Source organism: Ursus arctos, unplaced genomic scaffold (genome assembly GCF_023065955.2).
Source record: "Ursus arctos isolate Adak ecotype North America unplaced genomic scaffold, UrsArc2.0 scaffold_33, whole genome shotgun sequence".
Taxonomy (NCBI): Eukaryota; Metazoa; Chordata; class Mammalia; order Carnivora; family Ursidae; genus Ursus; species Ursus arctos.
This window is the reverse complement of record NW_026623019.1, coordinates 12,408,852-12,425,000: the sequence shown is the minus strand read 5'-3', so window position 1 is coordinate 12,425,000 and position 16,149 is coordinate 12,408,852. Positions and strand designations below refer to the sequence as shown.

At 39.9% G+C, this 16,149-nt stretch overlaps 1 protein-coding gene across 3 annotated transcripts in view; it reads left to right on the top strand.

The window, feature by feature from the left end:
* CEMIP2 (cell migration inducing hyaluronidase 2) overlaps positions 1-16,149 on the top strand; it is a 191,401-nt gene that overhangs the window by 120,882 nt on the left and 54,370 nt on the right. For 2 of the 3 annotated variants that reach the window (XM_057305542.1, XM_057305541.1), the window contains exon 24: positions 4,611-4,741. In XM_057305542.1, coding sequence (XP_057161525.1) covers positions 4,611-4,741 — 131 coding nt within the window. Of the gene's footprint in view, positions 1-4,610; positions 4,742-16,149 lie in introns of those variants that run through there. The other variant, XM_026519368.4, reaches the window with a different exon arrangement.

The window sequence follows — 16,149 nt, the reverse complement described above, 5'->3', positions numbered from 1 at the left end:
GCACCGTGCTCAGCAGGGAGTCTGCTTGAGATTCTCTCCCTCTGCCTCTGCTCTTCCCCACTGCCCTCTCTCTTTCTGTCTCTCAAATAGATAAAATATATATATACAGGCAATTCTGGGGTTAACTTGTTCTCAGATCTGCTAGATGCCCCCTTACTTCCCTTGGCTTCTACCTGTATAGATGCTAATAATACACGAGTCTTGGTGTGTTGTCCTCACTTACTCCAATTCTGGAAATAACTTATTACTTAATGTTATAGATACTGTATGTAGCTTGTTGGTTTGGCTCTGTTTTTATGGGGTGATTAGGGATATTAAAAAAGCTACATACTCTCACCACTATCTTCTCTTATTATATTTTGAATTTAAGCCAAGGTGGGTTTTTTTTTTCCTTCCCTTTAGTGTATTTATATTTTAGATGTTATCTTAAATTGTGGAACAGGAGAACACATCTCCAGTTAAAGAGCTCTCAGGGAACAGATAGCAAATTTTCAACCTCTTGAGATCATACCGTGGTAAATGGATGTCTACTGGGCCTTTGCATCAGACTCTTTTGAGAGAAGGGGCTTGAGAAGAATATATAATTCTATGTTTGGCTTTTCGCTTTTCTTTTTGAAAAACAATTCCCCTAGTTCCTTTACTTGTTTTCCTTCCCTTGATTTAAATTCCTGGGAGTATATTTCACCATTTTCTTATGTAAGGGGTGGCAAATGAAACTTCTTAAACTCTTTTCCTACTTCCCAAAGCAACTATAGACAAAGGTATGGATTTCAATCCAAACATACAATGGAACACATGGGACTGTTTGAATCTTTACGTAATGAAATTTCTCCATGGGATTCTTGCTTTCTTTCCTATCTCTTTAGGACTGCTCCTATACTGAATTTAGATAATGAGCCTTCTGGTTAGGGAAGTTTTTCCTTACTTGATGGTTAGTGACCAGTTTCAGAGTGCTGCAAATTGGGGTAACCGCATAATCCGATGGTTCTCTAACTTTGTCTACATAAGAATATCGTGGGATTTTTGGATTCCACAAACTGGAGATTCAGAAACAATATTGTAGGATAGGTCTAGGAATCGGCACACTATATACATCCCAGACGATGCTGATGCAGCTGGTTAGTCTAGGGATGTCAGTTCAAAAAACGTTAGTGTAAGCGAAAACTATTTTTAGAGACCAAATCAAAGCTAAGTTTGGTGACTATATTATCTAAAATAGGCAGTGAGCTTTCAGAAAATGCTCTGTGTGAACATTCACTCACTCATTCATTCATTGTTTTAGTTAACATGTTAAATGCTAACCGTGTGTCAGGGCCTGTGCTCATTCATTTTAAAACTAATAAGAGAAGGATCTAGACTTTATAGTTAACGTGAAAGAAACATGCAAAGGAATAATTCCAATGTAACGTTTAAAGGGTAAAAGTGTTGACGTTTGACATTCTCATGGGAGGTATCTGTGACTTTCCAAATTTGCCATATAATTCCTTCCTCAAAATATGTCTGTAATTAAGAATGAAGAGTGATAATTTTAGTGATACACAGAGTCCAGGCTATTATAATTTTTTTTCATTAAATGACCTCCAATTCTGTTCTACTTTTGTTCAATAAAATGATGATGGTTCCATGTCATGAACCTTCTGGTCTGTCAAGAGTATTAAATCTACAATTACCAAAGGTTATCTGAGATTAAAATATTGTGGAACAGTGCTTCTTAAATTCAAGCAAGCTTGTTAAAACCTGGATTCCCAGGCCCTACCCCCAGATAAAAGGATTCAATAGGTCAGAAGTGGGACCTGTGAATGCCCAGTTTCAGTAATCTCCCAAGTGATGCTATTGTTGCTCGTCTAAGGACTACATTTTGAATAGCGCGGTTTTCAAAGAGCTGTTGGTAGCTTCTTAAGAACTAGTACTTAATATCCCTAGATTGGGGAGTGACAGAGCATGATGAGGAAGAAGAGGCTCTTCACAAAGGACCTGGATATTGGAGATTCAGTAGGGGTTTGTAATGTGGGAGAGAGTGGATCACAGGTAAAGAGAAGATTTCCAGGCAGACGGCAAAGTAGGTTCAAAGACACAGGCACAAAACAGCACAATGTGTTCAGGGACCTGTCTATAGACAGATCTTTCTATAGTCCAAAAGCCCACAGTGACTTTGGAGACAGTGGGAAAAACTAAGCTCCTACTTGAGCAGCAGAGGAAATGAAGACAATGGTATGTGAGCTTCAAGGAAGCAAATTGTGCCAAGAGATAGCAGGATGCACGGGTGTATGATGTCCTTTTGAGATATTTCTGAGAAAAGGGTGGCTGGTTTGCTTCCAGGGATGAGTTAAGTAGAGTTCTGTCTGTGTTGCAGAGCTTCCTGTGTTTAGAGCTTCCATCCAAATTTCTAATTCTGTGATATTAAATATGCATTTAAAATTTGGGGGCATGAAGAGGAAAAATATACCTATTTCTATTTGATTAGGCTTGAAACATACAAATAAGTAGAAAGCCAGCTTCTGCCAGAGAGGGAGAAAAACTCTCCAAACATCTCTCTCACTTTCTTTTTTAAAAGATTTATGTATTTGAGAGAGAGAGAGAGAGAGCGAGAGAGAGCGAGCGCGCGCGCCCACATGCAAGTGGGGGGGAGGGGCAGAAGGAGAGAATCTTAAGCAGACTCCCCACTGAGCTGGGAGGTGGATGCAGGGCTCTATCTCATGACCCATGAGATCATGATCTAAGCCTAAATCACTAGTTGGACCCTTAACCAATTGAGCCACTCAGGCCCCCTCCAAAGATCTCTTAACTCTGAATATATGCATTTTTGGTTGCAAGTTCAACGTAGACTTTGACTTCTTGACTGTATTCATGGGCAAAGAATCTGCAATAATCCAGTTTCTCATTAGAAGGAGCTGCCAGACAATGTTGTATTCCAGGGCAGAAAAGAGGACTGCCCCTGGTCAACAGATGTAATAATTGGGCATGCTCATTAGTGGTATCTGGAGTTTACAGGAAAGAAAACACCACATGAGAAAGAACATTTCTAATTGTGGCCCCAAAGACGTTCACATTGCTGGGTCTTCATTTCTTTACCCAGGAGGACTGGCAAGCCTTTTGCAAGAGGAAATAATAAGACCAACCAAGCCAAACAGTTTCTGCATGTGTTGTTAAAGAGAAAAAGGCTATCCATTTTTACCACAGATTTTTCTGATGAAAGGTGAATTTTCTCCCCCAGCCTTCCCCTCACAGCTGCTGTGTAACTCTGGAGCCTGAAGTACTTCCACTCTAATAAAAATTTTCATCTTATCTCTCAGTAGCAACTAATAGCAGACCCTAGGCATATGTGAATAGCCTGGCACATTCTCTCTTCCTTCAGTTTTAACTGTCCAGATCCAGAGGTGGGGGAGCACTGCAGGCTCAGCTGCGCACAAAAACCAGGGGCTCTTTATTTGTGACTGATTGGCTTGGTAAATGGATTTGTCACAGAAATCTCTGAAAGGAAGTGACCCAAGTCTTTGGGCTTTTATGTGTTTATTTTATGCTGCTAAGAATTGGGTTTGACTTTGGTTTTTAAAGAAAGAGCCTTTATAGTTCATTCATTCAGTCATTTATTCATTTATGAACACGTATTGAATATCTGCCATGTGCCAACCACTCTACCAGGCACAGGGATGCTAGGGACAGTAAGACTTGGCTTTAGAACTTTCTAGTGGTAGAATTAGGTAAGTAAGCAACTTTTCCCATTATCTTGAGGTAGAAGGGGTATTTAAGTCTACCTGGGGAAGCTCCCCAAACAAGGAAAAATGTAATCTGACTCCTTGAAGAAGGAGCATTTGTCTTCCAGATAAAGGGTTGGTTGGGGTCTGGGACGCTGAGGAAGGCAGCAATAACAAATGCAAAATCATAGGAACTCTGCAGTCTGGAAAACTGGAGGGAATTTGGATTGGGTGTGGGGTGGGACAGATGCTGTTAGCGGTTGAACGTGGAGATCCAGGAGAGGCCACACGGTGACAGACTCAATACACAAATGGGAGGAAAATCCCTGGGATTTCTGGATCCAGGTTCTGGATCTGGGTGTGTGTTCTCTCTGTACCAAACACTTCATCTGTAGAATGGGATAATGGTTGTGCTTATTTCATAGCATTGTTGTAAATATAAAGTGAGGTAACACATGTCAAGGTTTTAGCCTGATTACTGGCAATTTTTTGTTCTCCATAAATTGCAGTAATTACAGTGACAGCAGAGATAGTAGTTGTTCTTGTTGCGTATGCCGATTATAATATTTCCGCAGTCTTTTCCATCGGGGCCTGTGAACAACTGTGGGTAAGTCAATTATCATTCCACTTGGGGTGGAATGGTAAGATACTGATTGAAGGAAGCGAGCGAGTTCTGGGTTCCCAGAGCTGAGAATGAACAAAACTTGATCAGGACAGTGAGGATGATGACGCATATCTGATAATGGATAAGTCTCCCAACTCTCCACCCTAAACTAGGCTCTGCTGAACTTGACACTGCTCCAATGGTGCTCTCTAGTGGCCCATAGGAAAAGAACATTTCCTATCAATAGGATCCAGATTGAATACAGTAGTACCCCACCCCCTTATCCGATGTTTTACTTTCCGCCCTTTCAGTTACCCAAGGTCAACTGCGACTGGAAGTGGACCATCCTTCTGACAAAATGCTACATCACAATGCCTACGTCATTCACCTCTCGTCATCTCATCACGTAGGCATTTTATCATCTCACATCATCGCAAGAAGGGTGAGTACTGTATAGTAAAATATTTTGAGAGAGACCACATTCACATAACTTTCATTACAGTGTATTGTTAGAATTGTTCTAATTTATTATTAGTGATTGTTGTTAATCTCTTATCATGCCTAATTTATAAATTAAACTTTATCACAAGTATGTGTGTATAAGAAAAAACAGTATATATAGGGTTTGGTACTCTGCATAGTTTCAGGCATGCACTAGGGGTTTTGGAACGCATCTTGTGTAGATAAGGTGGGGACTACTATAAATTATATGCAGACCATGGAATACTATGGAGCCATTTGAAAAGAATTAATTAGAGCAATCCCAGTAAACTTGGAGGAATTTCCATGAGGGTTTGAGGGAGAAAAGCAGGATACCGAAAAGCATAGTTGATGTGAGCTCCCTCTTATAAAATAACGACCAAAAAACTTGTCTCTTTAATGTTAGTTGTGTATGGATAAGTATATATACAGGATTAAATAGAATTATGTGAGCATAAATAATATATGAAAGGATATAGACTAGGTTGTAAAAGTGAATTCTCGTGGGGTGGGAGTAAGAGCTGATGTATGTAGAGGAAAGATAAGAGATTACAAAAGTCAAAGGTCCACATTTATACATTCATGTAAAATTGTTTTTAAATACATATATTCATAAATAAAAGTTCATTTGCAAGTAAAATAGTCCAGATGATGGAATTAATGAAAAAATATCCCATAAAAGTGAAACAGTATGGAAGATAATTTACTCATCTATTTATAATTTCTGATTTGTGACCTTTTTCTTTCTTGCAAAAGCCTAAAATGGCTACTTTTTAAAATTACGGTGTTGTAGAAGAATGGTAGGATCTGTTGAGCTGTTTCTAAACCCCTCCCAGTGCAAGTTTGTTTTCTGAAATCCTCAGCTTTGGTTTCTTACCACAAAAGTGTGAAAAAGTCTCAAACCTAACCCAGTATAGTGAGGTATTCTGGTATACCAGAAAACCCTGGTACTGTGTTTTCTTCCACTTAGCAGCCTTTACGTGTGATAAAGCTATGTTTGTGATTGTTTGCTTGTCTTGTAGTGACTTATTCTTCACTTTCATGTGAACGGCAATAAAAATCTATTTGAAGATGCCGATCGAAATATATAATAGCAATATGATAGATACCAGACTTGGATCTCAGTTCTGTCACTCACTATGTATGTGAACTTAGGCAAGCTATTCTATTTCTGCCCTTCAGCTTCCTTATTTGCAAAATGGGGACAAAAATAGGACATAACCTATAGGTTTGTTCTGAGGATTGAATGAGATAATTAAGGTAAAGTGTTTTGCGATCCTCCTGGTACATGGTATTAATTTATTTGTTCGTTTATTTGTTTATTCATTCAGGAACTGCTTCCTGAGTGCCTCTATGTGTCAGACTCTGTGCTGGGCACTGGGGATGGGAAGCGACAGATCTATGTAGCCTACACATTAGCAGACAAGACAGACGTATCTAATGGCCACACAGTGACTAGTTTTCAACTGGCAGAGCAGGGAGCTAGATGTGGGGCTCCATCGCAGGACCCCAGGATCATGACCCAAGCCAAAGACAGGTGCTTAACCAACTGAGCCACCCAAGCGCCCCTAAGAATGGCTTTTTAATAAATATCTGTTACCAGTTATTTCACCAAGCCCGCTCCTTGTTTTCTCATAATACCTATTTTGTGGGGACCGTGAAGATGAAATAATAGCCACTTTGTAGTGTTGTGTGGATTAAGTAAGAAAAAGCATTTGAAGCATACTACTTAAAGCATAGGAGATATACCATAAATGCTTCCCCCTCTAATATCTAGGCTTTGGCACTGAGAGGTTTAGTGTAAATTAATTATTATTAGCTATAAATGTAAATTAATGATTTCACGCACACATGTGTACCCACCCACACACGCACCAGCCATTGTGTGGTCATCTCGTGTACCCCTAGAGACCTGGTTTTGTTTGTGAAAGGTGAAGTTTTAAAACCCCGTGAAATCTGTGCCTTCCATTTTTGAGTCTTCGTTTTAAAGTTTTTGTGTTATAAGTTTCCCTAGCCAAGTCCCCAGAAGTTGGCTGGTATAGGGAAAAGAAAAGTGGTGTGACCTTTACCCGAATTCTCCGGACTTCAGGCAATAATCCTTTCTGTTCTGGGTATTGATGAGGCGCTCATTTCAGGTTGCTGCAGTTTCATGTGTGCCAATTCTGTGTTAGGCATTATATTAGTTTCTGGGTAATAAAATGTTATTAAAACAAGAATCCTTATTCAGAAGAGGAGAGATTCATATAATAACAACTGTAATTTTTAGGTTTCTTTTTTGGAGGGTAGTAAACCCACGGGGGATGCTCAGTTGACAACAGTGCAGCCTGGAGAAATCTCCAGTCCTGCCAAAAAGTCTTCTAGTGCATTTTCCCTCTAATGCTGCTTTCTGCTCTCCTCCAGTGGCGTTAGGGATCACACAGTAAAATCTCCACCATTTTAGTACTAAGAGAACCAAACACTCCTGCCAGTGTGCTTGTCTGAATATCTAATCTCCCTGAGGGCTGCTGTGTTTCTCTTTATTCATTTCTACTCTCAGGTCTTGAATGAATGTGTCTTTTTTGGTGGAACTCAGGTCACATGTATAGCCCCAGCTAAAACAGATTCTCAGAAGCGAAGTGTTAGCTTTCCACTCTCTACTGGACAGGAAAATATGGTAAAAGGGATTGGGATTAGACATTGAGTGAGTGGGTGCCTGGGTGGCTCAGCTGGTTAAGCGATTGCCTTCAGCTTGGGTCATGATCCCGGGGTCCTGGGATCGAGCCACATATCAGGCTCCCCGCTTAGTGGGAAGCCTGCTTCTCCCTCTCCCTCTGCCTGCTGCTCCCCTTGCTTGTGTTCTCTCTGTCAAATAAATAAATAAAATCTTTAAAAAAAAAAATTGAGTGAGCAAGTTTGTAATACCTTCCACAGTCTCCCTCTTTAGCTGGGACTACAAAGACTGATAATTAGACTTCAAAACAATAATGACAACAAAAACATTTTCCTGCAAAACAGAATGCAATGATTCCTTACCCTCTTCCCAAAGGGGAGAATCACAGTCTTACAGTTACCGCAAATATCTTGAATCACACTTTTATCCTTTAGTTTAGGATTTGGCAAACTACAGTTTTCAGGTTAAATCTAGCCCATCACTCATTTTGTTGTAAATAAAGTTTTTTGTTTCTGTTGTTTGTTTGTTTTTTTTTTTTTTTAGAAGATTTTCATTCTAAGTAATTCCTACACCCAGTGTGGGGCTCAAACTCAGAACCCTGAGATCAAGAGTCATGCACTCGACAGACTGAGCAAGCCAGGTGCCCTTGTTGTACATAAAGTTTTGTTGGAACATAGCCATACTCATTTTTTTAATGGATTGTCTGTGGCTGCTTTTCTCCCCCAATGGCGGAGTTCAGTAATTGCTATAGATACTGTATGACCAACAAAGTCTGAAATACTAAAATATCCACTAAAATTGGACCCTTTACAGTAAAAGTTTGCTGATCCCTATCCTAGCTGGTTATAACTCCATTGTGATATTCCATAACTAAATTTACATTAATCACCATGAATGCACCATATATGAAATAATAGGAGAAATTATCAGGTAGGATTCTTACTTTCTAGATCAATTATTTTGTCAGCTAAAGTTGTTCTTTCACCCTTAGGTGCTGAGATCTCTAAACAAGCTGAGTCCAAAGATGCCAGAATGGAAAACAAAAATTGTGTCAGGAGTTTATCAGGGGTAACACTGCCAAGTGCCATTCCAAATTCTGCCCCTTTGGTCCCTATTATGGGCTGAATTGTGACTTCCTCAAAAATTTGTACATTGAATCATAGTCCCCCATACCTGAGACTGTGACTGTATTTAGGAATAGGATCTTTATAGAGGAAATCAAGATAGATTGAGGTCATTAAGTTGGGTCATAGTCCAAATTGACTGGTGTCCTTATAAAAAGAGAAAATTCAGACACAGACACATATAGAAAAAAGATGAAATGAGGACACAGGGAGAAGAAGGGCATCTACAAGCCAACGAGAGAAATCCTCAAGGGTCTTAGTAGGAACCAACCCTACTGAGCCTTGATCTCAGACTTCCGCCTCCAGAACGGTGAGAAAATGAATTTTGGTTTTTGGTTGCTTAAGCCATGCAGTCTGTGGTACTTGATGATGGCAGCCTAAGAAAATAAATATAATCCTGGGCCTGTATATTTTGGCTGTGGAAGAAACAGCACAAATATTTACTTGTTTAGAGCAAACTTCGGAAGAGCAATCCAAACTCCCAGCTAATGTTACGACTCTTCAGTTGGCAGTTCCACTATTCAGTAGAGTCAACTGCTTTTGAGTGATGGAGAACATCACAAGGTCAGTGACTCCTGTAAGTGGTACCCATTGTTTTATTTATTTTGCTATAAAATTGAGTTCATTGATCAGAAGTGGTATTTTTAGTCTACTTTAATGGAGAGTCCCAGAGCGGTGATGTTGGCATAAGCATGGCCGGCATGGAAGGCAAACCCATATTCAGAATAAATGTCTATTCTAGAGAAGACAAAGTAGTTTCCCCACTCCACCAAGTGGATGGCTGATCTCCCAGAGGTGTGGTGCTAGCAGTTGGTTTCTGTGGCTGGAAGTTTGAATAGTCATCAGTGGTATTGGCCAGCTAGACCTTGATGCCATTATACCAGTGCATAACTTTATTCCTGCCACTATTGTTACTTGATAGATGAGGGGTCTGGATAAAGATGTCAGTTGACATACAGAGAATAAGTCGTGTTGTCTACATGATTACTGTTAAACACTCTAAGGAGGGCACTTTGGATGGGTATTAAATACAAATGTATTTATACTTGGTTTATTCTGAAAAGATCACACATATATTTCTTTCCAGATATCTTGTCATTAAACCCAAGTCCACCACCATTTGGACAAAACCAATAGCCTCTACCTTCTGTGAATTATTGTACATCTGAGACTTCAGTCATTTCTCCTCCATACATTTTCCTCCTGCCCTTCTTTAAGGCCACCCCTAACTAAGGCTGTAATTAGAAATTAGCCCATTTACAGCTGATGCCAGGATGCTGAACAAGACCATTTGTAAGTCCAGCTGATATTTTTTCCCCACTTTAATCAACTTTTTTTTTTAAAGATCTTATTTATTTATTTGACAGAGAGAGAGAGAGCACAAGCAGGGGGAGCAGCAGGCAGAGGGAGAAGCAGGGAGCCCCATGCAGGGCTCGATCCCAGGACCTTGGGATCATGACCTGAGGTGAAGGCAGACACTTAACAACTGAGCCACCCAGGTGCCCCACTTTAATCAACTTCTAAAAGGCAACTTCCCATCAGTTCATGTAAGTGGCAGTACAACAGAAATAGGCATATTAGGAATATGTATATAAAAATACATCCTCATGCAACTTGTGCTTTCGGGACCTACCCCAGACTGATGTAAAGTGTAACACTTCATTGATGACAAGGTGCTGCTGGGCACACTCAAGTTTATGCCTTGGTGGGTCAATAACCTGCATTTATCACATGTGTTTCAGATCTCATGGTTACTTTGTGTCCCACTGTCCATCTTCTCAGGACCTAGGACCAAGTCAGAAACTACTTTTTAGAAGGAAAATAGTGATTTGCTAAAAAGTGTGTGGTTATTTTCCAAATTCCAGATTGCTTACACTGTGATCATCCTTTTTTTTTTTTTTAAGATTTTATTTATTTATTTGACAGAGAGAGACAGCCAGCGAGAGAGGGAACACAAGCAGGGGGAGTGGGAGAGGAAGAAGCAGGCTCATAGCGGAGGAGCCTGATGTGGGGCTCGATCCCATAATGCCGGGATCACGCCCTGAGCCGAAGGCAGATGCTTAACGACTGCGCCACCCAGGCGCCCCTGTGATCATCCTTTTTAGACTTGCCACTATTGCCACATAACATCCTGATTTGTGACAGATACTTTAAACACCTTTGAGTTTGTTGGTTCATAAGGGCCAATTGGCAGAATTATTCGCCCTGTAACTAATTGGCTGAGAGCCTTCTCTCCCCTTTATTCAAAGCTGGCAACTTTACAAACTACTCAATGAGAGAGTAGGAGCAACATACCAAAATGAAGTATGTGTTACCCCCAATTGTCACAAAGCATTAGTCCCTCCAGAACTTTACTGAGATGGCAGATATCTGATTATTCGTGAAATTTATCTCTAACATTCTGCCAGGCATGTGTCTCATAATGGCGTCTAGTGTACCTGACTGTCTCTGTCTACAAGTTTCTGTCATCATGTCGTTCGAGTAGTGGGCCAGTATGATGTCCCATGGAATGGCGACACAAAGTCTCTACAGAGTAAATAATGGCACAGAACCAGAGGTCAGATAGTGCCCTCTGGCAAAAGAATGTAGGGCATCTGCTGACCCCACTGGATGAAAACAAACTGCTTCTGGGGTTCCATAATGGGACAGAAGCAAAGCATTTTTCAGATAAATAGTTGCAGATCACATGCCAAATGCTGGGTTGACTTGCTCCGGTAAATTGTTACAAATGAAAACAGCAGCAGCCATTGGAATTAACATCTGATTAAGTTTATGATAAGACACCTGTTATTTACCAAGAAACAGCTGTGTTTTACAGACGTCAAACAGGAAAGTTAAACAGATATAATGGTATTACCATCTTGCTCATGGATTCTCTCATAGATGTAGTATTTTTTAAGCCATTATTTTAGAAGTTGTCTTAGTTCAGGTTGCTATGACAGAATACCATAGACTAGATGGCTTAGACAACAGCCAATTTTTTCTCACAGTTCTGGAGGCTGGGAAGTCTAGGATCAAGGTGTTGACAGATTTGGTTCTTAGGGAAGGCCCTCTTCCTGGGTTGCAGATAGATGGTGGCCATCTTGCTGTGTGCTCATATGATCTCTTTGTTGTTCATGTTCATGGGAGGAGAGAGATCAAGCTCTCTTGCATCTTTTCATCTTCTAGGTACTAATCCTATGATGAGGGAGCCATTCTCATGGGCCCTACCTCCAAATACATCATATTGGAGGTTTAGGCTTCAACATATGAATTTTGGGGGATACACAGACATTTAGTTCATAACAGAAGTCTTTACTCAATGGTCATGAAACCAGTGGGGGATGGTTTATGTTAATTTCTAGGTATCTTCATTTCAATCATAAACTCAGGGTGCATGGAAATGACCACAGAGTGGATTTAAAGATCCTCTGAGACCACTGTGATATTCAATAGAAAAGTAGTTTATCGGGTGATTCACTTAGGCTCCCACTGTGGCAGTTAGTTGGCAGTGGTGTTCAGGGCCGCCAGAGATTAGTATTAGCTTCATTGAATCTCCAAGTGATATCAATATGTCCCTTTCCCCTAATAAATAGCCACAGTGAAGGTACCTTTGAGGGTAAAGAAGGTACCTTCTTTAAGAGGATCAACCTCCTCTTGATTCAAGAGGCCCTGGGGCTGCAAACTGACTCAAGTCTGAAATTGGTTCACAGAGCATAACTGTCCATTGTCAAACCTAGAGTTTTCTTTTATACAGATCATGACAATGAGTGTGCTGCCAATTTTCATCTAAGGCATTTCAAGGTTTATAAGCCACTGTAGAGATTTTTGCAGGTCAAATCATTCTCATTACTACTTACATCTTGCTATCCTCACAGTAACTACACTCACTTTGCTTCTTATAGTTAAATGATGTTACTTGGCCTGTGTTGCTCCAGGATCCCATTGAAATTAGGAAATTTATCTCAGCAGCAGTGTCTCCTATCTTCATTTCTGGCCTAGAGAAGATAACACTAGGACACTTTGAAAAACCCTGCTACTTTTTTTAGCAGAGGCCCCATCAGGCTGAGTGTTATTAATTAGTTGAGCAATCAGAGTTCCTGCCAACTATTCAAAACAGCATAGTGAATCCAGAATCTGCTAAGTGCACCTATATAAAAAAGATCGGCCTGATCTTAAATTGGTTTCCCCCCCCCTCAGCTCTGTTTATTACTCTCAGAGTCCATCCCCACAAATCTCCTTTAGGATTATGTTGGTATAAATTTATACCTTGAAATTGTATTGCTGTGTAAAGCCTTAACTTCTGAGTCTGTAATGGGCCTGAAACATGCTGGGATCTGACTTTTATATAGGTTTGGAGGTAATAAGGAGAGGACAGGTAAGAAGTAAAGAGAATTGACAATCCTTTTAAAGAAACATGGCAAGGTCTTCAAGTGGGACAGCAAAAGTCTTATCAGACAGGGTGGCAAAAGCTGCTTTTGCTGATAAGGGAGGTTCAGTGGAGTTAGAGAGGATGGGTAACTTGAAGCTTCCAAATCCCACAAATTTCCCTATTCCTATTCTTGAGGATCTACTCTTCCAAAATTAGTGCTCTAAATCTCATGTAGGACTCTAGGATGAGGCTGGAATTGAACTTACGTTATATTTTAACAACCCATAGGATCAGATCCTGCAAGTTCTCTTTGGCAGTATCTGCTCAGCAGTGGCAAGAGATAATGTCCACATTATGAAAGTCATGGTTCTCTGACTGTGACTTTGGCCAAGAATTTAAAATCCCAAACTTATTATTATTTTTTATTAAAACTCTCCAGCACAGTTTGAACTAGCTAGCTCGCGTCCCACATAACCATTGCATGCCCCATGTTGGTCAGCATAGCTTTTCATAGCAGTAACTTGGTCTGCCAAAACCCACTAGGAGCCCCTTTCCTTCAAGATGCATACTGGTAATTTGACACTGAATTTTATGGAAGTCCATTAGACAGTTAGTGCCCCAGCCTCTAATGCTAATCAGCATTAAGCAGCTTTACACCTAACCAGAATAAATAACTGTTATGGACTAAACGGTATTTGGAGGTGGGGTCTTTGGTATGCAATTAGGTTTAGATGAAGTCATGAAGGTGGAGTCCCCAGGATGGGATTAGTGTTTTTATAAGAAGAAGAAAAGAGACCAGAGCTCTTTCTCTGCCATGTGAGGATACCTCGAGAAGAAAGCCATCTGGAAGGCAGAAAGAGGGCCCTTACCAAGGAACCAGATCAGCTGGCACCTTGATCTGGACTTCCCAGCTTCGTAAGTGTGAGAGAATAAATTTCTGTTGTTTAAACACCCAGTCTTTGGTATTTTGTTATGGCAGCCTGAGCAGACTTATATAATTAACATTAAGTGACCATTTTCTTAAAGGGTCCATTTATGGCAAGCATTTCTGGTGCAAATTTCCATATGGTCCAGTATTATTAGTTGCAAATAACAGAATCTACTCTAAGTAGTTTAAACAGAAAGTGATTAAGTTTAGAGCATTAAGTAGCGTATCATGTTTCCAAGAGGGTCGGGGAGTTAAGTTTGGATACTATACAGTCAGACATGGTTTAGAGAAACTCTGATTTTCTGTTGCTATTACTTGCCACTTGACATCTATGATGTTAGTGGCCTGAGAGTAGAACCTTATTTGCAGTTGCCCCTGGAGATCCAGATGCTTCTTCTTGTGGGCAGATCTGATCTCCCTACCTCCCATTGTTTGGTTATGCATTACAAGTCTCTAAAAGGTATTTTTACAAGAGAATCTGGGTTATGTAGATATTAGCTTTCTAGTACATGAAGGCGTATACTAAAAGGAGCCTGAAGTGGGTGTTGAGTGCATTGATCCATGGTATCTACTGCCAGCTTCCATGGAATCTAATGAGAAATACTTGCAAAGATGTAAACAAAGGAGATTCTTGTTCTAGTCTGAATATTCAAAAAGACCTCTATTTTGGGAATCTAATTAGTGATGATGAGCTGGGTCTCTGTTGGGAAACAACCCATTATTCTAACTCCAGTTTAGGGGAGACATAAAAGTATCATCCTTTTATTTTAATGAGCTGCCCATTAGCACTATGTTATTGGACCTGGATGCCTCATTTGCTGACGAAAAGGATAAGCCATCTTTTGCAAGGATGCTTTTGGGAAAACTGGCCATGGGGAGGAAAACTAGGTTGAAACTTTAGCTCCTTTTTTCCTTTTTTAAGCGTTACTTACCATCCGGAGTCCAGCCTGTGTACCTTTCTCAGTTCTCTAAGATCCAGCTGGATGGTCCAGGGCTTTGTTTTTGCTTTCACAGCAAGGACGAGGTCATAGTGCAAGTTGACAGCCTGTAGCCCACTGTCTCCCTCTGTGGTCCTCCTGGATTTTGTTCTTCCAACGGCACGTCAGTTCCCTTTTAACCATCCTAACAGTGAAGTGTGGTTAGCAACGAATGCTGTTTTCTCATAATCTTTCATCTTCTGTGAAAAAGCCATTTGTCTTCTCAAATAATAAACTGCAGGGACACTTGTCTTCCCACATGCCATTTTCTCACCTTCTTAGGGTCTGAGTGTTAAAAAAGATCTACAACATTTCTACAAAAATACTATTAAAATGCATCTCTCAGAGCTCCGGTGTCTCTAATAGGAGCAATGTGGCCTTTGGCTAAGGGCAAGAGTTAAGGGGAGAATGGGTGTTTCGATGCCTGAAAGACTTTTCTTTTCTTTCTTTCTTTTTTTTTTTCTGGTAGGAAAAAGAAACATAAAAAAAAAAATACCCACTCAGGAACCTTGTTCAGGCAGTGAGGAGAAACTATGGACCATATTTTAATGAGACATGTATTCTGCCTAGGAGAGAATGTTTGGACAAAAAGCCATGAAGGGGGTGAGAATGACTAGGCTATTGCTTTGTTAAGAAATAGTAATGTATTCTTTTCTGGAAGAAATGATCTTTAGAAAGAGGAATCTTAGAACAGAGGTTTTTGAAGTACAATAGATTTGAATCCAAATCCTAACTATTCTACTTACTATCTAAGTAAGTTTGGGCTAGTTATCATCTCTTTGAAATATTCAAGTTTACACATCAATATAATGGGTATAAATATTAATAGCTATTAATAGTATTGTGAAGATTAAATGTAATATTGTATGGGGGTACCTGGCTGGCTCAGGCAGTAGAGCATGTGACTCTTGATCTCAGAGTTATGAGCTCGAGCCCCACGTTGGGGGTAGAGTTTACTTAATAAAAAAAATTTTTTTTAATGTAGTAATTATAAAATATTTTAATGCCTGGATATAGCCAGTAGCTATTATTAATATTGGTGATTTTATAAACATCTTGAACAATATAAGCTTGCATAGAAACTTTCAACTGGGAAGCTTCAAGACTATGTATGTGTGTGTACACACATACACACAAACTTTTTTTTGGTATATATGATTGATCTTTTAGTTTTCTTTGTAAATAAAAATAACAGATATTGAGTCTTTAGATGGCAGATAAAACTTGTTGTCTACACAATGTTTTTTCTTCCATTTTTCCTGACTGAGAAAGTCATAATGTGCCCTGCTAAAAAAACTCGAAGTCTTGCAGTTAGAAGTAGTTATGTGACACAGTTCTGA